At 39.1% G+C, this 26,743-nt stretch overlaps 1 protein-coding gene across 2 annotated transcripts in view; it reads left to right on the forward strand.

The window, feature by feature from the left end:
- Positions 1-244: 244 nt before the first annotated feature.
- The window catches only part of LOC309512602 (uncharacterized protein), a 34,221-nt gene continuing 7,722 nt past the window's right edge, over positions 245-26,743 (forward strand). The window contains exons 1-55 of one of the 2 annotated variants that reach the window (XM_082188267.1): positions 245-478; positions 3,058-3,144; positions 4,440-4,737; positions 4,819-5,424; positions 5,930-6,000; positions 7,936-7,989; positions 8,120-8,239; positions 8,808-8,846; positions 8,943-8,996; positions 9,258-9,311; positions 10,779-10,886; positions 11,100-11,153; positions 11,579-11,632; positions 11,709-11,753; positions 12,187-12,240; positions 12,332-12,376; positions 12,458-12,511; positions 12,729-12,773; positions 12,911-12,964; positions 13,269-13,310; positions 13,423-13,476; positions 13,603-13,647; positions 14,084-14,137; positions 14,307-14,414; positions 14,494-14,547; positions 14,610-14,699; positions 14,793-14,837; positions 15,422-15,475; positions 15,688-15,732; positions 15,898-15,951; positions 16,034-16,087; positions 16,177-16,230; positions 16,392-16,445; positions 16,640-16,693; positions 16,948-16,992; positions 17,077-17,121; positions 17,256-17,363; positions 17,453-17,506; positions 17,614-17,667; positions 18,458-18,511; positions 18,622-18,729; positions 18,818-18,871; positions 18,977-19,084; positions 19,175-19,228; positions 19,309-19,362; positions 19,594-19,647; positions 19,736-19,789; positions 21,272-21,379; positions 21,553-21,606; positions 21,730-21,783; positions 21,873-21,926; positions 22,202-22,255; positions 22,360-22,413; positions 22,487-22,540; positions 22,747-22,800. In XM_082188267.1, the coding sequence (XP_082044393.1) occupies positions 437-478; positions 3,058-3,144; positions 4,440-4,737; positions 4,819-5,424; positions 5,930-6,000; positions 7,936-7,989; positions 8,120-8,239; positions 8,808-8,846; positions 8,943-8,996; positions 9,258-9,311; positions 10,779-10,886; positions 11,100-11,153; positions 11,579-11,632; positions 11,709-11,753; positions 12,187-12,240; positions 12,332-12,376; positions 12,458-12,511; positions 12,729-12,773; positions 12,911-12,964; positions 13,269-13,310; positions 13,423-13,476; positions 13,603-13,647; positions 14,084-14,137; positions 14,307-14,414; positions 14,494-14,547; positions 14,610-14,699; positions 14,793-14,837; positions 15,422-15,475; positions 15,688-15,732; positions 15,898-15,951; positions 16,034-16,087; positions 16,177-16,230; positions 16,392-16,445; positions 16,640-16,693; positions 16,948-16,992; positions 17,077-17,121; positions 17,256-17,363; positions 17,453-17,506; positions 17,614-17,667; positions 18,458-18,511; positions 18,622-18,729; positions 18,818-18,871; positions 18,977-19,084; positions 19,175-19,228; positions 19,309-19,362; positions 19,594-19,647; positions 19,736-19,789; positions 21,272-21,379; positions 21,553-21,606; positions 21,730-21,783; positions 21,873-21,926; positions 22,202-22,255; positions 22,360-22,413; positions 22,487-22,540; positions 22,747-22,800 (4,131 nt within the window). In that variant the 5' untranslated portion in view covers positions 245-436. Of the gene's footprint in view, positions 479-3,057; positions 3,145-4,439; positions 5,425-5,929; positions 6,001-7,935; positions 7,990-8,119; positions 8,240-8,807; positions 8,847-8,942; positions 8,997-9,257; positions 9,312-10,778; positions 10,887-11,099; positions 11,154-11,578; positions 11,633-11,708; positions 11,754-12,186; positions 12,241-12,331; positions 12,377-12,457; positions 12,512-12,728; positions 12,774-12,910; positions 12,965-13,268; positions 13,311-13,422; positions 13,477-13,602; positions 13,648-14,083; positions 14,138-14,306; positions 14,415-14,493; positions 14,548-14,609; positions 14,700-14,792; positions 14,838-15,421; positions 15,476-15,687; positions 15,733-15,897; positions 15,952-16,033; positions 16,088-16,176; positions 16,231-16,391; positions 16,446-16,639; positions 16,694-16,947; positions 16,993-17,076; positions 17,122-17,255; positions 17,364-17,452; positions 17,507-17,613; positions 17,668-18,457; positions 18,512-18,621; positions 18,730-18,817; positions 18,872-18,976; positions 19,085-19,174; positions 19,229-19,308; positions 19,363-19,593; positions 19,648-19,735; positions 19,790-21,271; positions 21,380-21,552; positions 21,607-21,729; positions 21,784-21,872; positions 21,927-22,201; positions 22,256-22,359; positions 22,414-22,486; positions 22,541-22,746; positions 22,801-26,743 lie in introns of both variants that reach the window. The other variant, XM_082188266.1, reaches the window with a different exon arrangement.

Here is a 26,743-nt window from a genome sequence, read left to right on the forward strand (position 1 = left end):
ACTAAACAGTAAATCACTAAGATCATTATAAAGCACTGGTAAATAAACAGTGTTTTAACGAAGGATCTGCAATCTAATGCTCATCAATGTGGCATTTGATCTGTTATTGATCCTGTTAAAAGATCCTGTAGAGAAGTGCTTCAGGACCCAGGGTTTATGTTGTGGTGGTGACCCTTCCTTACTTTTGGTTCATGTGGGAGGTGTTATGATCCCTCTTAATCAGGGGCATAGTTAGGGTCTGAACTCATTTCCTCAAGTTTCTGCAGTGGGATCTACATTGCTTATGCATAAAGCTGTGCCATGGAGTGAGTGTGTACGGCACAGCCCATCTCTGGCATTTCTCCAGGTCCAGGTCTGTTTTAGTGCTGTCCAGGGGTCAAAAACTGAATATACCTCCTTCTGAAGCGCTCACAGACCGGCCTGCCTCCTCGAAGCCATGCAGGACTCCGAAACTCTGCTCAAACTTCTCTACTGCGTAGTAAGTGTTTCTTCCTATCATCTTATCCACGGCAAATGCTTGAAAGTAAATTTACATTTATTCATTTAGCAGATCTTTTTATTGTTTGTAGAATAGTTGTTTTATTTCTGCATTGGCACACAAAATCAGGCTCTTGGTCTTAGTACTTTTGTCTCGGCAAGCACAGGTGAACGAGTCTCTCCATCTGTATTTTGATGTGGTTTGAGCATGCCGTGTGTTCTGTGTGTTTGATTGACCCAGACCAGGCCTGAGGCCCTCGTGACGAGAACAGGAAGAGAGAATATCACACTCTTGCTTGTCTTTCTTTTTAGACTAAACTCAATTCAATACCAGTTATAGACAAATTTATATATATATACATATAAATTGTGGTCTAATCCGAGGGTGCTTTTGGAAAACATTTTATAATAAATTATTCATAGTGGCCAAATGTGATGTCCGACCTACAAGTTCGATTAAACCAAATTTTTCAATACTTTCAATATGAGGGAAGAACAAAACACTTACTTGGTTAAGGTATTTATCTGACACAATTATTTGGCAAAAAAGGTCACACTACAGCTACAGGTTTTATTTTATTCATGGAAAAACAAAAAAGCTCACAGGAAAAAGCATATACTTACTACGACAAAATCAGTTATCAATATTTTGTTGGTTCTCTCTTGTTTTTGCATTTGTTCATAATTTCTTTGTTATGACAGCATGGCCAAAAATTGTCATTTCATTGCATAATCACGAATAAAACAATTGACTCTCATGTGGCTCAAAAAGGATCATGTGACCCTGAAGACTGGAGTAATGATGCTTAATATTCAGCTTTGCCATCATAGGAATAAATTACATTTAAAAATATAGTAAAATAGAAAACAGTTATTTTAAATTGTAATAATATTTCACAATATGACTGTTTGTAATGTTTTTTTTTTTATCAAATAAAAGCAGCATAAGAGACCACAAAATTATATACATATATACTGTATATCTCAGTAACTTCAAGGTTTTGAGTCAAAAGTTAATTTACTCAAATGCTAAATAAAATGCCAGTCATATTTTGCTGTAGCTGTTGGGTGAACAAGTTACAAACAGTACATAATGTTTTAGATTGGGATATGTGACAATATAATACCATATTGTATGTGAAGTGTATTCTAAGATGTACATTAACTCTGACTCATGATATGTTAGTAATTCTAAAATATTTGGGAATGCCTTTAAATCTTTGATCTCTTTTAACCCTTTCATGCATGAATTATGACAATCTCATTCAGGATTTTTTTCTTGTTTTTTTTTTATCACTCTCAGGGCATGAAAAACAAGATTTCATTTTCTTTTAAATAGATTTTCAGATGTCCACTTAAGTGGACAGTATGCGTTTTTTGGTTGTAACTGAAGAGATACTGTATTAAACATACTGTAATACAGTAATAACACTGTGATACTGTGTTTATTTAACAAACCAACATCACGTGAAAACTATAAAATCTATACAAAAAATATAATACAGCTTTAATTATTGAGAACACAACTGAGTTTGTTCCCATTCGACCAGCAGACGAAGAAATACATACAAATTAAATGTCATGTGTCTTTGATAATATACTGAGAATAAAGCAACTAAGTAGTTGCATACAGTGCACTCTCTATAGTTTATTAGGTCATTGATACTTTCATTTGATACTGTTGCCCCTGACAACAACACAGCCCAAGTGCAATGTCGGCTGGAGCGCTAGCACAAAACAGCTAATTCTCTTTGCAATGCAAACTAGCAACAGCCCCAACAACACCACAGGCTGTATGAAATTGAAGTGAAGTTCAGAGAGCTCTGGAACCCATGTGAGAAAAGCAAACAGGTTGTTAAGCAGTCAAAGGATTGCCTTCAGCTCGATGGCCGCATGGGAGAAAGCATTCAAACACTGGGTTTATTGAGGCGAGACAATTCCCATACTGCATGTCAAATTCAAACCTATATAAATACTCCTCTTCTGAACCAAACTTTAGTTGCCATGTAGGATGTTTCTGACTTGTGCCATTAAATAATGCAAACAGCATATCAATATAGCAAAAGGTCTACATGTTTGCAGTACATCACAAACTGACACAATGTTAAGGAGAATGGAAAAATTATAGAAAATCTCCACATCTGTGCTCTCATAACAAGGCTATGAGACATTGTCATGGCAACTGTGCATATGTCTCACATACCATAATTGTTGCTGATAAATCAATTGAAAGGTCAGCGGCAAATAACAAATGTAGAACTTTACAGTCTTAATTATTTTTGGTCTATTTTCTGCGTAATTGGAGCTAATCTTACGTGAATGTTTGTCATTGTTTATTGTTTATCGTACCTTATTTTTCCTAAGCAGGACCTCATCTTCACTTTGTGGTTGATACATTACTGTATATAATTTAGTATCTAGACACACACACATATGGATGGATGGATGGATGGATGGATAGATAGATAGATTGATAGATTGATAGATAGATAGATAGATTGATAGATTCATAGATTGATAGATTGATTGATTGTCAAAAGTCATTATCTGTAGACTAGAGATGGTTGTTATCCTTTACAGAGTATCATGCAGCAAATGACCTTAGTATTGGGTGACCCCACTCAAGATGACCTCAACTGTCCTGAACACAAAGTCCATGTGTCACAGGTAAAAACAAATCTTCATTTCCCTTTACCTTTCTCTTCACTAACATTACCTTTGTTCTTTTTAGACGGAAACAATCTCAAAGTATTTATGAAACGATGTTTTTGTGTATCTTCAACACGTTCTCACTCCCAACTCATCACATATTGACGGTTGTGTAACCGGTTCTACTTGACCCGTTCAGAGCGGGATTCGAACTGTGGTCTCTGGAGTGTCGAAGCAGACACTGTAACAAAGAGATGCCTCTAGCATCAGTCACTAGCGCCTCTTGAGATCAGGGGAATGAGGTTTACACGCACAGCTCTTACTGGCCTATGACAGTTACACTCATCCCCATAAACCTCACTCCCATCCGGGTCACGGCACCAAATCTAACCGGTTCTACTCAACCTGCTCCGAGCAGGATTCGAACCATGGTCTCGGCGGGTGCTCTAACAAGGAGGCTAAAGACCAAACCCTCCAGCGTCAGCCACTAGAGCACCTCTTGAGATCAGGGGAGTGAGGTTTATAGCACAGCTCTTACTGGCCTACATCAGTTACACTTGGTCAGGGTGGGTCTTCATCTGAAGCACAAGGCAAGTGACTAAAAACAATGATGAACCCTGCATTGAAAATGTTAAAGGGGTATCCTGTGTGTTAAAAAGTGATGCCAAGGCGACCCGTCAATATATGACGAGTTGGGAGTGAGAATGTATTGGTATCTTATATAAGATATTACATATTTAATCATATTTACACAGAGCACACAACACCTCTGCACTAACTCCTGATTTCTCTCAACATGGGAACAGGAGAGGTGTCAGTCAATAAATGGGAAAACAAAATGTAAATTAAAAATGTAACTCGGATGTTACTTTGCTAGTTACATGAAAAGGTAATCTGATTATGTAACTCGCATTACTTGTAATTCGTTACCCCCAACACTGAAGATATCAATGGTACATTGTTTGATCACTGCAGTAGAATCACTCCAAATCTGTTTGAAATGTCCGATGTGGCTGTATGTGTTTTTCTGTTATGGAGATCTGGGGGCCATGAATCAGTCGACATCACTGTGCTAACTTTATGAGCTGATAAAATTCAGTTTACTTTGGACATAAAAGTGTCACTCAAGAGATGCAGCGCTTCTCTGTGTATGATCAGTGCTGTCTGGAAATCTCTTAGTGTTTCATTTAAAATCCAGACAGATATAACAGATATATTAAACATGAGTTGATTTTAGGATTGGTGTACATCATCTATATTCTGAACCTGAACTATATTAAAATATGTATGTTTCTGTTCAATGCTATTTCAAGGAAAAAGACGTGGGAAAAGGAGCAAATGTTGCCATCTCTGGTTCTGCCTCTGTTGCCATGGTGGAAATTGAGGATAAAAATAAAAAAGTGAGCCAACAAATGATGTCATTTCCTTTGTCACCTGATGATTTAAGTGTACCAAGGGCAATTTCAGATGATCAGACTCTAGCAAGTGGATCTTTGGAAAGATTACCTAACCTAGAGATGGTAACATTGAGGTGCCTAGCTGATTCTACAAATGAAACGCAATCGGAATGGACTGAATCATCTGGTTTTTACCAAGAAAAGGCAATTGAAGGTGGGATAGACAAGAAAGAGGCTTTCATTTCCTCTCTCACAGTCCAGCCCATCAAAATAACTCAATCTTTTCTTTTTCCAGAGACCACAGGGGTGCTTGACCCTGAACGCAAGTCTCAACCTCGTACCATGAGGGTGAGAAATATTAATTCAACAGCAGGTGGATACGTTCCACAATCTGAGGAGTCTTTTAAGATGAGCACTGAAATCAAATCAGAGGTCAAAGGTCAAACCAAGAAGGAGCCCTTGCTGACACCACAGTTATCTGTTTCAACTCTGAAGAACAGTACAGCCGTTTCAATGAACACAGCCACAAATGTTCCTCTGACTGATATTTTAGATACAGCCAATGACAAGTCACGGACAAAATCCATTGAGGATTCAGTCAAAGCGGCAAGTGGTTCACCTCAAAACCTGACCAATGTAACGGAAACCAGCACTGGCAGCACCTCTGTCAGTAAAGTAAAGTCAGAGGAGAAGAATAAAGAAATCAGAGTGACTTTCAACCCTGGGGAAACTAGAACTGCACAGAGAGAGAGAGAGCAAGAAAAGATAAAAGATACAGATGAGACTTCACAGATTAGACGTGAACAAAAAGCATCTGTGAACGGAGAACCAGAAACTGATGATATTGCTGCCTGTCCAGGACGTCCTACCACTGCACCAAGTACAACAACAGAGACCCACTGTAAGTAAAAAAAAAAGAAAAAGAAAAAGAGTAAGTTTTTGGAAACTCAAGTGTGCACATTTTCAATGCTAAAAAAATTTCTCCTACCCTAAATTGATATGTGTGTAAGCCATTTATTCTGTATGTTGATTGCCCCAAAAAGTGTGAAGACTGAGAGCAAAGTAATTGAATATTTCAATTATTTAAACCGTTTTAAATTTTTTAATTCAGTTCAATTCAATTTCAATTCAATTCAATTCAGTTAAATCACTGTGAAAACTTACTTTCACAAAATAAATTTAAAAAAAGAATACAATACATGATGAAAAAAATTATAATAATATAACAGCACAGTTATTATTATTATTATTATACTATTGTTGTTGTTTACATGTTGTTATTATTTCTTTATTTTGTTGTGCCTCAAGAAAGTCCAGACTCCTGCACATAATTTTTTTCACATCCTCATTATATCTGATACTTCATTTTAGAATGTCTCACTAATTGTATTATTTTTTTTTCTAAGCCGATCAGATGCACAGAAACATACACAGAGAAGGAGGTCTAGTATGCACACCAGGTTTCAGAGGGCCAAGGGTAAGAAACACGCTTATCTCTCTTATAATTAATTAACATTCCATTATCTTTACATACATTTTTCTCATTAAAATGAAAGGCTTTACTTGTTTTGATAGTTCAGTGCGGTTTACATACTACTCTGAAATGCTAATGGTGTTTGCAAGTTTCAAGCTAATAAACTGAAACTTCACATATCTGTTCCATTTTAAACTAGAGACAAATGCAGCATTTCATAGAAGGTTCGAGAAAATCATTACAATTACAATCTTACAGATATGAATAGATTCTATCATATTTTAACTTTGAATGCAATATATGAATACAGTGAAATGGTCCTTTTCTCCTTGCTCTAATACTGTGATTCTCACCCACATGGTCATCTCAGGCCCATTGCTGGCCTTTGTAGGAAATTGAGTTTGCAGAGGCATTATTCAATTAAGTGTGGAATAGAGGAGAAGAAGGGTCATTTACCTCCACTGAATGGATCTTATGAACAAGAACTGACTCATTGTATGACATTGAGAGAGAAATATTATCCTAAAAAGAGGAACAGGATTGCAGAATTTATTTAATAATGCCAGTGCAAGAGAGAGAAAAAGAAAAAGAGTAGGACTGACACTACATACCATTTCTGAACAATTTTAGTGTACTGTTAACCTGTTATTTCATGCATCTATGTTATGTAAATTCTAGAAGGCTTTAGCAATGTAATCCTTTACAGTTCATTACTGACAGTAGAGAGTGAGAGATTATAGTTGCAGTATAGAAGCGATGCAGAGGCCATTAGTTGAGCACTTGCGCCCTCCTGTGGTAGACGTGTGTCTTACTGCGGTCTTTTAAGGTAGCAAATAACTTGCTTATTTCACAAGTAAAATGCACACACAGATTAGTGATAATGCTGAAATTTGTAGCCCATTTCTCAACTCAAACTAGAAACAACAACTAAATGCCCTGTGTTTCCAAATTAAAATAAATTCAATATTGTTATTTGTCTCAATAATACAAGAGTTAAAAATAAATGTCATATTTACCTGTGCCTGTCAAACAGGTAGACCTAGGGCATATACCGAAATTGTCAAACTGCACTGCATAAATTATAAATTAAATATAGACTAATCCTTATTATAGCAACAAAAAAAAAAAAAAAAAAACTTTAGTCAACAGCAGTGAGTCATTTTCTCTGTTCTTTTTGTTCTTTGATTAACTTTACTGACAGAAAGCTTTATCGGCTGCTATCTCTTTAAGACCAGCTGACGGAGACGCGGCTCTCGCACCCGCCTCATTCTTTCACAACTCTTGACGTTCATCATAAGACAGCTTTTATGTTATGAAGATACTCGACAAAACGGACATTTTGGCATAATTGTGTCTGTGTGACAGTGTGTGTGTGTCACAGTCAGACTTTTGTCTTGTCGCACATGAATTGTTTAAAAGCATTTGCATGAATAAGAGATCATATAATGTAATATACACTTTTTTTAAATTCTGATTGGATAATTATCAAGATCGAGGCCAAGCCTTGTGTAGGCTATACTATTTTTATGTAGCAGCGAACGTGGCAAAAAAAAAAAAAAAACTCCGATCACGGGGCCCCTGGGCACGGGCACTCTCTGCGCAAGGGCCCCTGGGCACGGGCACTCTCTGCGCAAGGGCCCCTGGGCACGTGCCCAGATTGCCCATATGGTAGATCCGGCCCTGGTTGCCATGATAATTTCTTGTTTGAAAGAGGTTATTTAATTGTGTGCTTGGCCAGTTGTTTCAAGGGTCCATTCCAAGTGATTGCTAAGGTGTTTTGGGCCATTAGTCAGATAGTGCTAGTGTTGAGGTGTTTTGATAGATAGATAGATAGATAGATAGATAGATAGATAGATAGATAGATAGATACTGCAGATAGACATACATTAAACAATAAACATATTATATTATATTATATTATTACAATGACTTTTTTAGGGGTATCCAGGCCCACCTGGCTTACCAGGCCCTCCGGGTGAAAAAGGAGACAAAGTATGTATTAACCAATAATAATATAATAATTATAATATTACATAAATTGTAATCACATTTTTTTTAAATAAATCTTTATTGTAAAGTCAAATACATTTTTCAGTCGAACTAATGCTTTAATGTCACTCAGGGCTACGCAGGAGTGATGGGCCGGACAGGCCGGACAGGGTACAGAGGACCGATCGGACCCCCCGGCATGCCGGCTATCATAGTCTGGTACACGTCAGAAGAGGAATGGCGAGTGTTCAAGGTGCAGAACAATGTTTTTACTCATTTTAGATCATTTAAAGGGATACTCCACTTTTTTTTGGAAATAGGCTCATTTTACAACTCCCCCAGAGTTTAACAGTTGAGTTTTACCGTTTTCGAATCCATTCAGCCAAACTCTGGGTCTGGCAGTACCACTTTTAGCATAGCTTAGCATAGATCATTGAATCGGACAGGACCATTAGCATCTCTCAGAAGAGTCAAGTTTTAAATAGGAAACTCTTTGGTCATTTTTTTGAGAGAGATGCTAATGTTCATGTCCGATTCAATGATCTATGCTAAGCTATGCTAAAAGTGGTACTGCCAGACCTGGAGTTGGGCTGAATGGATTCGAAAACGATAAAACTCAACTCTTTAACTCTGGGGGAGTTGTAAAATGAGCCTATTTCCAAAAAAAGTGAAGGTTTTTCTGCCATTTAGTCTGAAAACAAAGAAACATAGCTGATTCTGTGAATAGTTTAAATTCAAATGCTGCCTGTTTTCTTACATTCTACGAAAACACTGTGTGGTTGGATAGAGGATCTTATTTAGACTTTTCATTTTGCTTACAGAATAAGAAATTCTACAAAAAACTAGTGTCATTGTGGCCGGTAAGTTAGTCTGCGTTTGACCCCTACTGAGAGCTCTATTGAATTACATGACCTCACTGCTGATTGAAATCCTTCCCCCCCTCCCATTTTCTTTAGAGAGTGAAGGGATTACCCGGACCTTTGGGACCACTTGGAGATCCCGGACCACCCGTAAGTAAAAATATAATATTTGACTACTTATTATTTCCATGTAATGCTCATAGACTGTCAGTGAGAGACATTTTCTAACTTACTGATGACCCCCAAAAATGATGATACAAATGCAATGGGGCCAAATTCCTACTGTTTTACTTTACTTTACTTTACTCTACTTTAATTTTTTTCTGACCCCAGTGTAAAAACCTATTCATTCATATGCTGTATATTATATTAAGACAAAAAAAAAAAAAAGTTTATCTATCTATTTTTTAGGGCCCCCCTGGAGTTCCAGGCAAACAGGGGAGGAAGGGAGAGCGAGGGAAACCTGTAGGTATCTCTGTCTCCTCTCTTCGTCACACAATCGTCTATGGCAACAGATAAATGCTAGCTCAGTGTTACATAGAGAAACATGGTGGGCAGCTTCATAAAAGTGTGATCAAACCATGTGGAGACACGATACGGTTCAGAAAGAATTTTATAACCTCAGTGGGTCAACAAGCATCAACAAGCATGAAGTCAACAAGAGTCACATTGTTCAGACTTCAGCTGATTCAAGAGCAAAGACTCATGTAGTCTTGTTGCCATTCAAATCATAAGAGCAGTTTCAGTTTAATCTTTGGCATCAATGGAAATGTGACATTCCCAAGATGACATTCATCTGAACTTCTTTTGGCTGCCTCTTCATGCATGATCACAGATTTACAAGCTTTTACGCTTTTGTAAGTGAAAGGATTATTTAACAGGTTTTATAAATCTTAAATAATCCTCTAATAAGCTTCTATTTTTTAATCAAAGGTAAAGTGAATATAGCTCAGTTGAACGCTTAAATACACAAGTATCCTAGTAAACACAGTCATTAATGCTTTAAGTGAATGTAAACAGTTGAGAAAGGATGGAACCTATGTGTAACAGTAAATTGGATCCGGGCAGCTCTTAAAGTGACACCAACCTAATTTTCCTGCTGTCATTAATGTCAATCAAACAACAAGAGAGAAAATCACTCACTGATCTTGACTAAATCACTTTTTGTAAGTTTAATAAGGACAAATGTATATTTCATTTACACAGTGAAGACCACGCAGTGTTTTTTTTTTTATACATTTGATTGATTGAAGTTTTTCAGGTAGGTCTAGTTTTGTTGTGTCTTTGTCCTATTGCTTCTAATTAGTTTATTTGTTCTTATTTTTTCACTGATTGATTACATGTCTTCAGTAAGCTTGAAGTTTTTTATTTTTAGGCTAATTCATTTTTTTTTGTGATATTGACATTGGTAACAAGAATTATGAAATATATATCAAAATATATATATTTTTCTGATATAATAAAAACCTTATTTAAAGCAAAATCAACTATATTGTGATACATATCGTTATTGTGAAAGTGAAATAAATTGACTCATATGGTGATCGTTTTGGCCATATCGCCTATACCCAGTTGCATCCTATATTTAACTTCACTTCACTTCACTTCACTTCACTTCACTTCACTTCAACTGGTTGATAGATGTGGTTAATCTTATCTGAGACCTGATGAGTTTATTTGTATTTGCCTGTTATGTGATTGCTGTATTTAACAGAGTTGGTCTATATGGCACAAATGGTTCAGTCTGAGAGTTTATGAGATCATTTATTTGCAGGAAGACTCCAAGTAAAACAGCTATTAAAAAAAAAAAAAAAAAAAGAGCTAAAATTATAGAACTTGACAAATAGACTAACTAAAATGAAACACTCCAGTCTCTATCAAATACTGAAGCATGTGCTATATTATGCACGTCCTGCTTTTGTCTTGTACTAGGGAAGATCAGGGCCCGTTGGAATGCCAGGACCACCTGGGAGATCAGGACCAGAGGGCACAGCTGGGAAGAATGGGGATACAGGCCAACCTGGAGTACCTGGGGAGGATGTAAGACTTATGAGAATCAAAATGCTTAATATGCATCTATGCAGTGGTTTATCAAGTTGTGTTTTATGTGAAATATATTGTACAAGTCTGCATAGATTTGTGTGTGTGTGTGTGTGTGTGTGTGTGTGTGTGTGTGTGTGTGTGTGTGTGTGTGTGTGTGTGTGTGTGTGTGTGTGTGTGTGTGTGTGTGTGTGTGTGTGTGTTTTTCTGTAGGGCCCAAAAGGTTATGAAGGAGAGAAGGGCAGTAAAGGGGAGCTGGGTGAGTGGGTAAGAATGACCAGGGTTTTTTTTGTGGATAATACCATAGCTAGGCAGTCATGGAATCTGTGTCTGCAAAACTCCAGTGAAAACACAGTTTTCCACAGAATTGGAACTTACATCATGCATTAAACTCTCTGCCCCTTTTATGTGCCAAATTTTTTTGCCTAATTTGACTATGCTTTCAGCTACCGATAAGAGTACTCTCAATTGCTAAACACATTTTAATCCGTTCTGCAGAAGTCTGCGAATTCCATATGTGCCTAGGCTAAACATAATCTAAACATTCAAGACCAAAATAAGAGTCCAAAACTGTCCTCTCAGTGTGTTTTTGTCATTTCTGCTATTAAAAAAAAACAAGTAATTGATTCCCATTCACTCATCCCTATATTTGACTTCTTTGCATTTAAAGAAAGTGTGTCTGATGTGTTCAGGGTGACCTTGGGGAACCGGGGCCTCAGGGAATCAAAGGAAAGAAAGGAGAGAAGGTAAGACGCCCCTCTTGCTATCCAGACTTTCACTAGATATGATCATAGCACTTACCAGCCAACTCTGTTTCTTTAGGGAAAAAAGGGAGAGAAGGGTCTAGCCGGGGTAATAGGATATATTGTGAGTATCAGTGTACTTCTGATTGTGTGTCATTTATTTGTATGCAGTTATTCTGCTTGTGTTTATACTGTATATGTACACTACCATTCAAAAGTTTGGGGTCTGTAAGATTTTTAAATGTTTTTGAAAAGTCTCTCATGCTCACCAAGGCTGCATTTATTTGAGGCTGCATTTATTTCTGTTTTAATATATTTTAAAATGTAATTTATTCCTGTGATGGCAAAGCTGGATTACTCCAGCCTTCATTGTCACGTGATTTGTCTTAAATCAATCAATTGTGCTGGTCAAGAAACATATCTTATAATTAATAATACAAGTATTAATTTATTTTAAAAAACATGTTGCTGACCCCCAAAATGTTAATATATATATATTACAAGGTCAAAACAGTTCTATAACATTCTTTAACAAACAATACATTTTTCATACACAGGGGCCACCTGGTCCCAGAGGACCACGGGGATTCATGGGGCCGACTGGTCCACCTGTATGTGCTAAAATATTAATTTATTTGGCTCTAACATACAAATAAAATTAGCAAACTGGCCGTTTATTTTTTGTAATGATCTCTGCCACAGGGACAGACAGGGGGGCTTGGGTTCACTGGATCACCAGGATCACCAGTATGTTACAAAGCTTAATTATTCTTTATCATCTCTTAATTCTTATATGTTCATAACTCTACTTTTTACCTCTCTTTATAGGGACGTACAGGACCGAGAGGGTTAAAGGGAGTTCCAGGCGTCAACGGACCCCCTGTAAGAAACACTGTGCTTTTTACAAGCTCAAATCTAGTAGTTCTAATTATCGGGTTCACAATAATCATGGAAACCCATGTAAACTTGTGAATATTGTGAATATGCAATTTTTTTTTTTACTTTTGCTCAGCTCTAAATTAATATATTGGCTAAATAATTCCATTTAAATGTGAATTTGGAATTTGAATATAACATAATGCTCATTCTCTCTTATAAGGGCCAGCTTGGTGATATAGGGCCAAGGGGACCACCTGGCAAGCAGGTAAGTTTAAAAAAAAAAAAAAAATCCTAAAAAGGTACATTATAATATTTAAGATAATAACATTTCCTTATGTTTTGACTAAACCACAAATAGAGAGTCAAATATCTCATGAAGAAATGAGTCATTATATATTACAGGGAGAGGAAGGGTCTGATGGTATTGTTGGTAGTCCTGGTGTTCCTGGACCACAGGTGCTGTGAACTATACATTTATCTTTCTCCTTTATATCGTGTATCCATGTCCTCTCGCTTACCACACTTACATGCACATTATTGTGCTTTTAGGATCCATTTGGATCATTTGGATACATGCAGTTATAAATGAAGATTGTAATCATGCTAAAAATGTGGAATATGATGAAGTTCCTATATTAGAATCAAAGTGTTTATGTGATCATGATCATTGAGTCTGTTCTTGTCTCTTCTCTCTCCCTTCTCAAACTGCTACAACTTGTGTTTACCTGACTTGACTGACTTCCCTACGTGATCTTTTCAGGGAAAACCAGGAGATGGACCATCAGGTCAAAAAGGAGACCCTGTATGTGCATCTCATGTTATTTGATAAAAGCTCTGAAATTACAGACACATTTAAAGTCTCATTTTTACTTTCCTACATTTATCTGAAGCCTATGTATGTCTTATTCAAACAGGGAAATGAAGGAATTGAAGGAAGCATTGGAGATCCAGGACCACCGGGTATAAAAGTAAGCCTGCGGTTCACTCTTCTTGAAGAAATATAATATATCTCTATAGATATATCTCATATTCCTTTGTCACACCAATGTGCTTCTGTGATAATGCAGCAATACACTGTATGTTTCTTTTTTTAGGGTGCCAAAGGAAAACCAGGAAAATTTGGACCCTCAGGTGATCCAGTAAGATTACTTCAAACAACTCCTTAATATTTGAAATGTCTGATTGCTGTGAGACACTTTTACTATGATACTGACTGAGGTTTCTTTTGTAGAGCAATAGTAGAGCTACACAATTATTTGCTTCATTATTAAAGCTTCAATTTAAAAAATGTCATTTCAATTTAAATACTTTAATATACAACCAAAACTTTCAGTGTGTTGTGAAAGTGAGCATGCCACTCTATTTTATCTTTCATGTAATTTAATGCTGTTTTTGTTCTTTAATGCTTGAAATCCAAGAAGCAGTAGAGATTATGATTATCGTATTACAGTTCAAATCGCAAAATAGTATTTGTCACAATAATCGAAATATGTATTTTTTCATCAAATTGCGCAGCTAGACTGAATGATTTTGGGAAAGTTGTGTTTGTTGTCCTTGTCTGTCTGTCAACTTCAGGGTCTGAAATCCCAGCGTGGAATGAAAGGAGATTCTGGCCAAAAGGGAGATCAAGTGAGTTCACTAAAATATTTACAAAAACTCTGGCCAAGTAAACAACACTTATTGAATGCCAGAAGCACACTGTTCTCAAACTTTAAAAAAATAAATAAAAATAAATCTGAGGGAGTAAATATTGAAAGAACTAATCTATATTTTCTTATCTGTGGTTTCTCTTTGTCAGGGTCTTCCGGGGATGCCAGGTAAACAGGGATTCAGAGGCAGAGGAGGGCAGTCTGGTGTACAGGGAGAGATAGGACCACCTGGACCTGCTGGTTTACCAGGGCCCACGGTGAGCGGCAGCTACATTTAACTGGTTAAAAACGGACTCATTGAATGTCAACTACGCACTTAGTATGCTTTTTCTTCAGGGATATGATGGACCTATTGGAGATCCGGGGAGACAGGGAAAAGATGGACTTAAGGTACAGTAGAATTCTAGTTCTCTGTTTGTCAAACGAATCTAACATAGTGTGTGCTATCTCAGAAAAACACAGTTATCGTATATAAATGGCATCTTCAGGGAGAGAGAGGTCCTCTGGGTATCCAAGGTGTTCATGGACCACGGGGTGACAAGGTAATTGATCATTACTATTTTTTAAAGATGTTATACTTTAGGTATCACATTCATATACAATTGCAATAAAACAACATGATTTAACTTCAAAAGGGTCGAACTGGCCAAGGAGGATTTTCTGGTTTTCCAGGACCTTTGGTAAGTAGGCTATAATTTCTTTAATATAGTCCTAATTAGGAGGTCAAGTATACCAAGGCCTGGTTTCACAGACATGGCTTAAATTAAGCTAGGATTAGACCTTAATTCAGTTAGGACATTTATGTAGCTTTTATAAACATGCCTTAGAAAAAAAAACATTACTGGTGTGAATCTTGAGACAAAACAATGGCACTGACATGTTTAAGATATGCCAGTGCAAGTTGCTTTCATTTGAAACAGCTCAAACATGCATTTTAGTCTGGGACTAGTCTTAAGCCTTGTCTGTGAAACCGGGGCCAAGTGTTTAAACAATGTAAATTTGAGTAGATTCATTTGATCATAGCACCCCCAGTGGTAATTATAGGAAAATCAGATCATTTTTTATTACTTATAACTATTACCTAAAACAACTAATAGCATTGACCTGTAGGTGGCGCTGTAAAAACATTTACATTGTATTCACAGACAATAATAAACTATTTGCATTTAAAAAAATATATACTGTATATATTTTACTAGGCTACTAGGGTCCATTATAGATATAATACAACTACAAATTTAATTTCTAAATGCTTGTTTTATAGGGGGAGATGGGAAAATCAGGAGAACAAGGACCTGAAGGAGAGCCTGGTATTAAGGTTCCCGTGTACATCCGATCATTATTTTTTAAATATATTAATATGTGTCTTTTAACAACTCCATGTCGTGCATTATTAAGTAAGGTCTGCTCATGATTTTCTAATTCCTTTGGTCAGAATTATGTCCGTCACAACAGAAAATCACATTCATGTACAGTACATGGACAAAAACATTTTTTAAATATATATATATCTTTTTTTTTATGGGACAGGGTAGACAAGGGGTCCCTGGAGGAACTGGATTTAAAGGTCAAAAGGTAAATTGAGCTCCCTAATGATTGGTCAAATGCATGTCATACTCCAACACTGAATGTCACAACAAACTTAGCATAGCATTGATTAACTATAGACTGATGTGGATTAACATGCGCTGTCATGCATCAAGTTATATTAGCTAAGTCATGATGTTTATCATCATTTAGGGACTGCAGGGTGTTTCGGGGAGTAGAGGACAGGATGGTACTCATGGTGCACCTGTAAGAGCCACACGTACACATTTTGATAAAGCATGCACTGTTAGTTTGCCTCATTACACACTAAGAGTAATTTGTGTTACAGGGATCGATTGGACCTCCGGGATCAGATGGAGATAGAGGACCTACAGGACCACGGGTAAGACCTCTTCTCATTTCTTTATGCTTTGTTAGACATATTTATGCTGATATGGATAACATAACTGATTAAATCTGATGTCTGAACAGGGTTTACAGGGAAAACCTGGTGCACCAGGAATTCAAGGTCCTATTGGAAAAACTGTGAGTTTTATTTTCCTTTACTGATTGACAGGGTTTCCAAAATCTTGTGGCCTCATCTTGTGGTATATTTAGCAGTTAAAAAATGTTATAGTTTGCCAATTCTGACATTACTGTCTAAGAATATGACCTGCAGCACGATGCTATTAAAAAACTTTTTAAAGGGGGAACCAGGGAGCCGAGGTCTCGCTGGCAAACCTGGAAAGCCTGGAATCAGAGTAAGTAATGATTTCATAAAATTCCAACCACCTTTTTATTTTACATGACACCCAGTTCTCCAGCATAGACTTTGTCCAAATTTGGATATTTTTTCTGTGCTATTTTATTGCAATTGGCGATGAATTTTATGTGGCTAGTTCAATCTTGATAGGTTTTTTTAATGATACATTTTGTTATGGTTGGTTTTTCTCAGGGTGTCAAAGGCAGAGAGGGTTCAAGAGGGTTTCATGGCAGGCCTGGGGAAAAGGTTAGTGGTTTTGTAAAATGTAGAAGTCACATCATGTGACGCATCAATACATATAATGACTAGAACTAAATGCAACAAAAAGCTGAAAACATTATTAGCCACGTTTAACAGTAATCAGCAGCAGAAGTAGAACGTTTTCTTTCATTCCTGCATCTAAACCAAACCTCCTTTCATTTACAAGCCATATGTTCATCTGACTGTTCTCTTCTTATAATTCATAAAATACATTTTACAATCTTTTCATTTGATATTAGGGGAAAAATGGCCCTGAGGGGCCAAAAGGAAAGCCTGGTCAGCCAGTAAGTGCCTTATAATATCTTATTTAAGTGCCATTAAACTAGGCTCTGAAACTTTGATTGAAATCTATCAATTTCACTATCTAGGGTCCTCGAGGCATACCAGGAGAGAAGGGCTACATAGGGCCGCCTGTAAGACATACATTTAACATACATGCACAACATTTTGCAGTCTTTTTGCCAGTGATGCAGTAGTAGTAAGTGTTTATTCAATGTAGGAAATGATTTGTGATATGTGTGAAACTTTTGTAAATACAATCTTAAAGGGACCACAAGGAAACATAGGCCAGTGGGGTGAGATAGGCCTGCAGGGGCCAGTAGGAAATCAAGGGCCCCGAGGACCTCCTGGGCCGAATGGAGTTGCTGGGTACCCAGTATGTGTTTTTGGTTTATTTGGTTTATTGTTGTGAGGACTGTGGGAAGGTTTCAGCTCTAATCCCTTATTGTATTCTTTCTATTTCAGGGTAAAGATGGACCACCTGGACCCCTCGGACCTCCAGGAGAAAAAGGCAATAAGGTGGGATATTTTTTCTAGTTTTATCTTTATTATATATGTAAAATCTATTGTTTCTCCCCATTGTGACCTAGTATGAGATCTTTTGTTCATAAATGTTTTGGCCAAAGGGACTGAGAGGAGCCAGTGGACTGAAGGGAGTTGCCGGTATCGATGGTGAGGAGGTAGATTGGTTATACATTTTGATTATGTAGTTACACTTAAAGGGATAGTTCATCCAAAAATGAAAATCCTGTCATCATTTGCTCACCCTCAAGTTGTTCCAAACCTGTATGAGTTTCTTTCTTCTGTTGAACACAAAAGAAGATATTTGTGACAAAATTGCCATTCACTTCCATAGTATTTTTTCATAGTCACTGGCTTTCCATCAATTGACTGGTTACTGACATTCTTCAAAATATCTTCTTTTGTGTTCAACAGAAAGAAGAAAGAAACTCATACAGGTTTGGAACAACATGAGGGTGAATAAATTATGACAAAATTTTTGGGTGAACTATCCCCTTAATGCAAAGATAATTAATATAATACTTTTATTCAGCAAGTATGCATTAAATTCATCGTTTACATTGTTGTTCTTTTGAACCTGAAAAAATGTATCATGGTTTCCACAGATATTTTAAGCAGCACAACTTTTCAACATTGATAATAAAAATAAATATTTCTTGAGCACCAAATCAGCATATTTGAATTATTTCTGAAGGATCACGTGACACTGAAGACTTGAGTAATGATGCTGAATTCAGCTTTGCCATAAGATTACTCTTAAAAATATATTGAAATAGAAAGCAGTCATTTTAAATTGTAATAATATTTCACAACTGTTTTAACTGTATTTTTGAATAAATAAATGCTGCCAATAGTAGGTGAGACTTTAAACAAATTTTTTTATCTTCTTAAAAAACTTTTTAATAGTAGTATAATTGTATTAAATAGATGAGTGATGCTTTGCTTTAGGGCCCAGTGGGTGAAACTGGACCAGTCGGACCAGCAGGAAGTAAAGGATTGCCTGTGAGTACGAATCCTCTGATGCTGTATTTTTTCCATCTCCATTTCATTCGTGTACATTGTGTTATGGTGTTTTATGTAAATGATACACAGGACAGAACTGTCGGTTGTAGGGTGAGAAGGGTAAAAAAGGGTTTCTTGGTGAACGTGGCCTAAAAGGAATCCCAGGAGAGAGTGGAAATCGAGGACCACCTGGAGCGAAAGGACCAATAGGAAGAGATGTGAGATTATTTATCTGGTTTTTGATTATTTCTCAAGTACGTAATACTATAAATGAATAAAAGAGATGTTGTGTTTGTTTTTTATAAGGGGTTGAGTGGTGCTCCAGGGCAGAAGGGAGATCCTGGATCCCCTGGTGAAAAAGTGAGTTTTTGATGAAGTTTTCACTGGTGTTTGGATGAAATAGTCAAATGCATTGTCATATTCTGATTGTTATTAAGTTTTCTCTGTGTTTTTGTGAATGCATAGGGTCAGCCAGGTGTAAGAGGTCAATCCGGCTTGGTGGGGAAGTACGGGCCTGGGGGGAACATGGGAGAAGTTGGTGATAAAGGCGACAAAGGTCAACGTGGACTTGTTGTGCGTACCACTTCCTCCTTTACAGACAGTGTAGCTTATGCAGAAATATATATTAATTTAATTTATTTCAATGTTCTTTGGATATTAAAGGGTGAGACAGGAAAAAATGGGCCTCCAGGTCCAAAGGGTGCTGTTGGGTTACTGGTAAGTTAGGTTTGATATATTTGATTTATAGTATATTTTGGGATATATATTCAACATTTGTGTATTTCATTCAAATGTAGGGTTTGCCAGGAAAAGAAGGATTTGTTGGACAAAGTGGAAAGCATGGGCTGAAAGTATGTTAATATTTTTTTTACTGATGTCTTCTGATGCCATATTTACCTACATTATCTAATTAATTCAGCTTGAAATACATTAGACAGTCACTGTCAATTGACCTAATGTGGTCTTATCAAGTTATTCACCCATGTTCCCTGGTTGTTTGTGTGGTAGGATGAAATAAAACAGATGCTCTGTGACTCTATCATATGAGTAAGTGCATCTGCTTTTGTTTTTGTCTCCTGTAGGGAGAACCTGGACTTAAAGGGGATTCAGGGAGCCCTGGGAAGATAGGATCAATTGTAGGTTTTTACTTTTGAAGACGTAAACATTATTAAAAAAAGATGTCTGGCCTTGCCTTATTGACCTGAATTTGTATGATGTTCACAGGGTGTTCAAGGTCCAAGTGAGAAGAAAGGAGAGCCTGGAAAAAGAGGCAAAATGGTGAGATAACACTTTACACCCAGATTGGTTTGCAAAGTGAACAAAATGAGAAGCATTTGTCTAGGGGTGTGCGATATGGTAAAAATATCATATCACGATTTTTTTCAGGAAAATCACGATTAACGATTTTATCACGATTCTTTTTTATGTTGGTTTCACTATTTTGTGACTGAGCATTACAGCCAAACTAATGTCCATATTTTAAAAAACAAAGCCTTAGGTAACAAAATATAAAATAAAAAAGAATGGCAGACGGGCGAAGATAAAAAAATATTTGTCATTATTTTCTTTGTTATTAAATATTAAGATCAAAGATACACATTACACACACAACTTAATATACAAATTAAATAAACAGTGCTTTGTTTTCAGCTACAGGTGTATTTAACAGTAGCATTGACGAAAGTAATTAAATGAACAAATATGAAAATAAAACAAAACATAGACTTCACTGTATAAATTATAAATTGATACTTATTAAAGCTACTATTAAAGTTATCAGTCAAGAGCAGTGAGTGATTTTCTCTTTGCATTTTGTTGTTTTATTAACAATAAAGGGGTAGTTCTCCTAAAAATTCAAATTGTCATAATTTACTCTCTCAAGTTGTTTTAAACTCGAATAAGTTTATTTCTTCTGTTGAAAATAAAAGTTATTTGGAAGAATGTGACTTCCATAGAATATGTTTCTCCTATGGAAGTCAATGGGGACCAGCTACTGTTTGTATAGCCACATTCTTCAAAATATTAATATTAGAAAAATATTAGAAGGAAATTAATACAGGCTTGGAACAACATTATAGTGCGTAAATAATGAGATCATTTTTATTTTTGGGTGAACTATCCCTTTAAGGACAAACGGCAGCGTGTTTACTATTACTACTGTCTCTTTAAGAGCTGCACTCGACGCGTCTTTTATACACGCATTTGACAAGCAGATTTTCTCTAAATTTTCTCAAGTTTGCTTTCACTTTAGACATCACCGACTTTGTTTATGTAAACCTTGTGTGTATTTGACAGTATTAGCACAATAAGACTCGAAAGATAACTTAGACCAGTATTCAGGCGCTGGTAGACAGGCTTTTAGTGCATGTGAGCTTCGCGTACGCGCTGAGAAACGCACACTTTAGAACAGCGCATCAGGACGCGAATTAAATGTTTAACGTTTAAAGCACATGCAAATTATGAACTTTTGTGAACTGTAGTGTCCCGTTCCGCTGCGTTAACATTTGATCTGAATATACGTGGCGTTGTGCAGTATGTTGGGACAGAGGCGCCAGAACAGCAACTGAGAATGCGCGATACTACGATATTTCTTCAAAAGCAGATTGTGGAGACATTTTAATCGTCCACGATAAAAAATCGTCATATCGCACACCCCTACATTTGTCATTAAAAACAAGACAAAGGCATTTTGTGCTAGCATATACAGTATGTTAAAGTGTACAGTGTTAACATATTTGAATAATCTATGCCCCTGTTTAGGGTCCTGTGGGTCAGCCAGGAGCTGTGGGTCCTCGCGGTCTGAAGGGAAAACCAGGATCTCCAGGAACTCCAGGGGGAAAAGGAGTCAAGGGTCAAATAGGGCCAAAAGTCAGTGGGTCGATATTTTACCGATGCATCATTTAATCTGCTCAAAATTACTGCATGTTTTGTGACTAGAATGTTACTCATATTTTATTTTCTGCCAACATGATTGATTATGGACTACAAAACATTCAAACAAGCCCTCCCAGAACAAGTGTAAATGTGATTCTTTCACACAGGGGGTGAACGGTTCTCCTGGAAGTAGAGGCAGTAAAGGTGTTGCAGGAAAGCCAGTGGGTTCTAGATTGTTTTCTGACATTTATGGTCTTGATAATCAGCAGCTTTACTGGTATTATTTCATATTTTTCTAACACAAACAAATAAAAAGTTCAAGCATTTGTTTTATTGTTCTCTAGGGACTTCAAGGACCAAAAGGGAAACATGGCAATCCTGGTCTCCCTGGAAAGCCAGCAAGTATCCCTAGGACAAATCCTTAACCGTCTTAACTGTTTATTGTTTGTGCCAAATATGATTGTCTTTTACATTAACTCCATTTAAGGGTCGTAGTGGAACAGATGGACTGCTGGGAGTTATAGGCACTGAGGGTGACCCAGTGAGTAGCTTGGCTTTATTCACTATTCACATTTAATAGAAGTGATTGCTTGCCCATGCAAAACTAACTGCCACAATGCTAGGGTGTTGCTGGCGGTTCTATGGTTTTCTGAGTTGTTGCTGAGATGTCTGGCCCAAGATCAGTTAGATTGCTTAGAAATGTAATATTCCTAGAGTAGAATAGCTTTATATCAAATGACAGATTTAGCACAAATGTGAGCATTTACTACCTCATTGTACAGGTGCTGCTGAGTGAATGTTTATATTAACTTCCAGGGTGACATTGGATTCAGAGGACCTCCAGGGAGACCAGGCCCTCCAGGTAGTGCTGTAAGTAAGCTTGTTTTATACAATGTTTGAATGATTCATTATAAAGTATCTCAGTCATAATATGGTCATGATTTGTACACATGGTTTCAAATACACATTCACAGGGCGCCCAAGGAATATCTGGATTGCAAGGGAGTCAAGGACTATCTGGACCAAAGGTCATTTCTATTCTGACTCATAAATAAATAAATGTTTCCTACTACAATCAGTTTACCAGCCTCTACATCACAGGGCTCTATAGGACCGAAAGGGAAACCAGGGCCCACTGGGCTGATAGGACCGAAGGTATTTTAATTGAAATCATTGTTTTGCCTTCTACAATCCATAAGTTATTATTCATTCATTCATTCATTCATTCATTCATTCATTCATTCATTCATTCATTCATTCATTCATTCATTCAGTCATTCAGTCATTCAGTCATTCATTCATTCATTCATTCATTCAGTCAGTCAGTCATTCATTCAGTCATTCATTCATTCTTTAATTAGGGGATTCCAGGACTTCAAGGTGAAAAGGGAGATGTTGGACAGAAAGGACCTAAGGTATCCCTATAAAGCCTGACATGAAATAATAGTCAGAAAAACTGAACAGTTTATTGAAATTTTTGACAAAATGAAAAATATATACAACCGGTTTGCATATATGTTGTTGTTATTGTTGTTGTTGTTGAGTATCATACTTGATACAGAAGGGGTTTATGGCTCATAGTATAATATAGAATATGGAGCACTAAAAAAAAAAAAAAAAACTCCCAGCCCCAAACTGAGGGGGAAAAAAAATATTTATTGATATTTATATGGCAAAAAATTCTAATTTAATTCTAAAAGTTTAGAAATCAATGAGATGTTTTTAACAGTGTAGCAGTCTTCTTAAATAAAATGCATATAAAAACCAGATGTCTCTCTATATCTCCTAATATCTTAGTAAGATAAGATGATATATAAATTCTTAGTTAAATTATCAAAGCCCTGTAGTTTCTATTGTGGGGGGTGGGTTGCATATGTCTATGCAAAACATAAAATGCAAAGCACTACATTGATAATTGAGAGATGGACAAATAAATGTTCCTCAAAAGCTCGATGTATCATATTTGAGACTCACCTCACATTTTAACATGATTTAAAAAAATAAAATAAAAATAATTGATAATGAAGTAAAGTTGCATTAGTCCAGTAAGTGTTAATCTTGAAAAATTACTAACAATATAAAAGTGATTCTCTTACGAGAGGTACTCTCGTACTGCGTAATATCTTACGCTAGGGGAAATCTCTTTTCCGCGAGATACTGAAGCCAAAAAATTATCCTTAATTTTGAAATAATGTAAAACGCGTTGCGGCAGCATGCAGACATAGGCGAGACAGCTCGCGCGCCTATTGGCTGCCCTGCGGCAACTGCAGCAGCCTATCGATAAGGCCCTATCGTGACGTCATCACCAATGGGGGCGCTTCGCGCCCCATACGTCACGTCCCGCCGAAACGGGCGTGGCCTGGGGCTATAAATATAGCATCGAAAGGCTAGCTTACCGATTTTTCATCTCTTCAGCGGAGCTCACGCATCGCTGGATCCAGAGAGAAGAAGCCGCGCCGTGGAAACAGCATTTCAGCGGGACGAGTTCGGTACCTGGAGTCGCTGGCCGCGCCGCCTTCAACCACCGTTCCTGCTACGCTATCCGGCGTTATATCCTTTTATTGCTTTGTGTGTGTTCGCCGCCGCGACTCACACTCCTTCTCTAAAAGAGCAGAGCGTCTTTTTCAAGATGTCTCGTCCATCCTGTGGCTCGTGCCGAGCCCCACTCAGCGACGGGGACCGCCATGTCATCTGCGTTTCCTGCCTGGGTGAAGGACATGCGGCTCTAGCGCTCGCTGACGGCGGATGCCCTCACTGCGAGCTTATGCCTATGGCGACTCTGAGGACTCGCATGGCAACTTTCCACGAGCCTGCACCTCCCGCTTCGACGCCGCGCCGTAAAAAGCGCCGTGCTCAGCGGATCCCTGAGCCTCCCACCGAGAAAAGCTCGCCGGTGCGCCTGCCAGCTTCGCCGTCTGCTTCTCTCGAGTCTCTCACTCCCGGACAGTGGCCGCCGCTGGCCGCCGCTTCCGCCGGAGATGACAAGGAAGAAGCGGCAGTTTTCGAGGAGGACAACTGCTCTATCCTGGCTTCGGACAGCGAGGATTGGGCGAGCTCTGTGGACCTCGCCCCTTCTTCTGCCCGCGAGTCGTCAGGAAAACGGGCCAGCATTGAAGCTGAGCTGATGCGTCTGCTCACACAGGCCACAGAGAGCCTCGGCCTCGAGTGGTCCGCGCCCGCCGAGCCTACACGCAACCGTCTGGACGGCTGTTTTCTACAAGGGGACCGCGTTTCCACGCCCTCAAGACCCGCCCCGTTTCTTCCTGAGCTTCATGAAGAACTGGCAAAGTCTTGGAGCGCCCCTTTTTCAGCCAGGCTACGTTCCTCTGCTTCGGCGGCATTCTCCGTGGTGGACGGTGCCAAAGACAGAGGATACCTCGCTCTCCCTCTAGTGGAGGAGGCAGTAGCAGCCCATCTTTGCCCGCCCTCTGCTGGACGGCGGACTAAGACGGCGCTACCTTCAAAAGCCTGCCGCGCTACTTCCACCCTGCACAGTCGCGCTTACACCGCCGCTGGGCAGGCTGCATCAGCGCTACACACTATGGCCACTCTCCAGATCTTCCAAGCTAACCTTCTCCGAAAGCTGGACGAGGAAGGCACGGAAGCAGTCAACGTGGCGGATTTAAGGAGCGCTACGGACCTCGCTCTCCGCGCTACGAAATCCGCTGCACAGGCCATAGGGCGGAACATGGCCTCTCTCACCGTTGCTGAGAGACACCTCTGGCTGACGCTTTCAGAAATGCCGGACTCGGAGCGCTCTGTGTTCCTCGACGCCCCCGTTTCTGCTACTGGCCTCTTTGGATCGTCCGTCAAAGATTTCGCGGACAGATTCGCTGAGGTACAAAAGACGTCGCAGGCCATGAAGCACTTTCTGCCAAAGCGCTCTAGCTCCGCATCAGGCCGCTCTAAACAGCCGTCTGCTCGCAGCTCGCAGCCACCGCCCCCCGCCGCCGCTTCACAGCGTCGACAGGCCCGGGACCAGAGACCACGCTCTCGCTCTGCCGGCCGCCGCCCCCCACAGCGTGGGACTCGGCCGAAGGTTGAGATGAAGCCCGAGGCCTCAAAGTCTTCCTAGCCAGCTTAGGAAAACGACGGTGTTCAAGCCCCGCTGCGGCCGGGTTTCCACCAAAACTTCCCGCTCGTCCAGTTCCATTACATGCGACTGTTCCAGTGTACTCTGCAGTAAACAAGTCGGTTACATTACCCGCTTGCCTGTACACAAACGCCGTTTTCACGGCGACCCAGATAAATCCTGTAAAGAGTGTATTTTCTGGTATTCCGGCCACGGCCGACGGTGTTATGAGTGTAGTAAAAATGCCCACTGCCCAGTGCCCATTCCTACACACAGACACAGCCCGCCCCACAGGGCTCGCGCACATAAAATCGACTCATGTCGATTGCGCACAGAATGTAGTGAACGTGCCCACGTCCCAGTGCCCACAAACACTACACGCTGCATGTCTCTCGGTTTCTGTAAAAACGAAACCAACACACATACAACCGACTCAGGTCGATGGTGTTTTCAGTGCAAATGTGCCCGCTGTCCTGCGCCCACATTCACTCACAGACATGACGAATCCCTCGGTTTCCCCCACGCTCGCCGTCTCTCAGCTACCTGCCGTGAGAGAGCCGAGCGCGGGCGAACCGCCCGCTGTGATCAAAACACTCCCCGCCTCGAGCGCTGCAAATGCGGTGTCTATAATACAGCATACCGAAGCTCCCCGGTCGCCACTATGTCACGACCAGAGCTCCGATCTCATTCAACCCTTAGCTATGCACGCACATGCGTGGGCAAAGCTTCCCGGTGTATCAGAATGGGTGCTGAACATTATAGAAAGAGGCTATTCGCTACAGTTCGCTCGACGTCCCCGCCGTTGTGCGGTGCGAGTCGAAACCACGGTAGAAAAGGAAGTAGCAAGTGTACTTCGTACCGAAATTGCGAAACTGTTGAGCAAAGGGGCAATAGAGCCTTTATCTCAAGCTCAGAGCGAAGGGGGGCTATACAGCAGATATTTTCTGGTTCCGAAAAAAGACGGGGGTCTCAGACCCATTCTAGATCTAAGACAACTGAACGTAGCGCTTTCAAAACGCCGGTTCAGAATGCTCACAACCAAGAAAATCCTCGCGCAAATTCGCCACGGGGACTGGTTTGTGTCAATAGATCTGAAAGACGCGTATTTCCAAATACAAATAGCGTCACGTCACAGGCGATTTTTGAGATTCGCCTTCGAGGGCCAGGCTTATCAATACACAGTCCTACCGTTTGGCCTGTCCCTAGCACCCCGTACATTCACGAAGTGCATGGACGCAGCCCTCGCTCCCCTGAAACTTCGGGGAATGCGAGTTTTGAACTACTTG

Source organism: Leuciscus leuciscus (assembly GCF_965113295.1).
Source record: "Leuciscus leuciscus genome assembly, chromosome: 13".
NCBI classification, from domain to species: domain Eukaryota; kingdom Metazoa; phylum Chordata; class Actinopteri; order Cypriniformes; family Leuciscidae; genus Leuciscus; species Leuciscus leuciscus.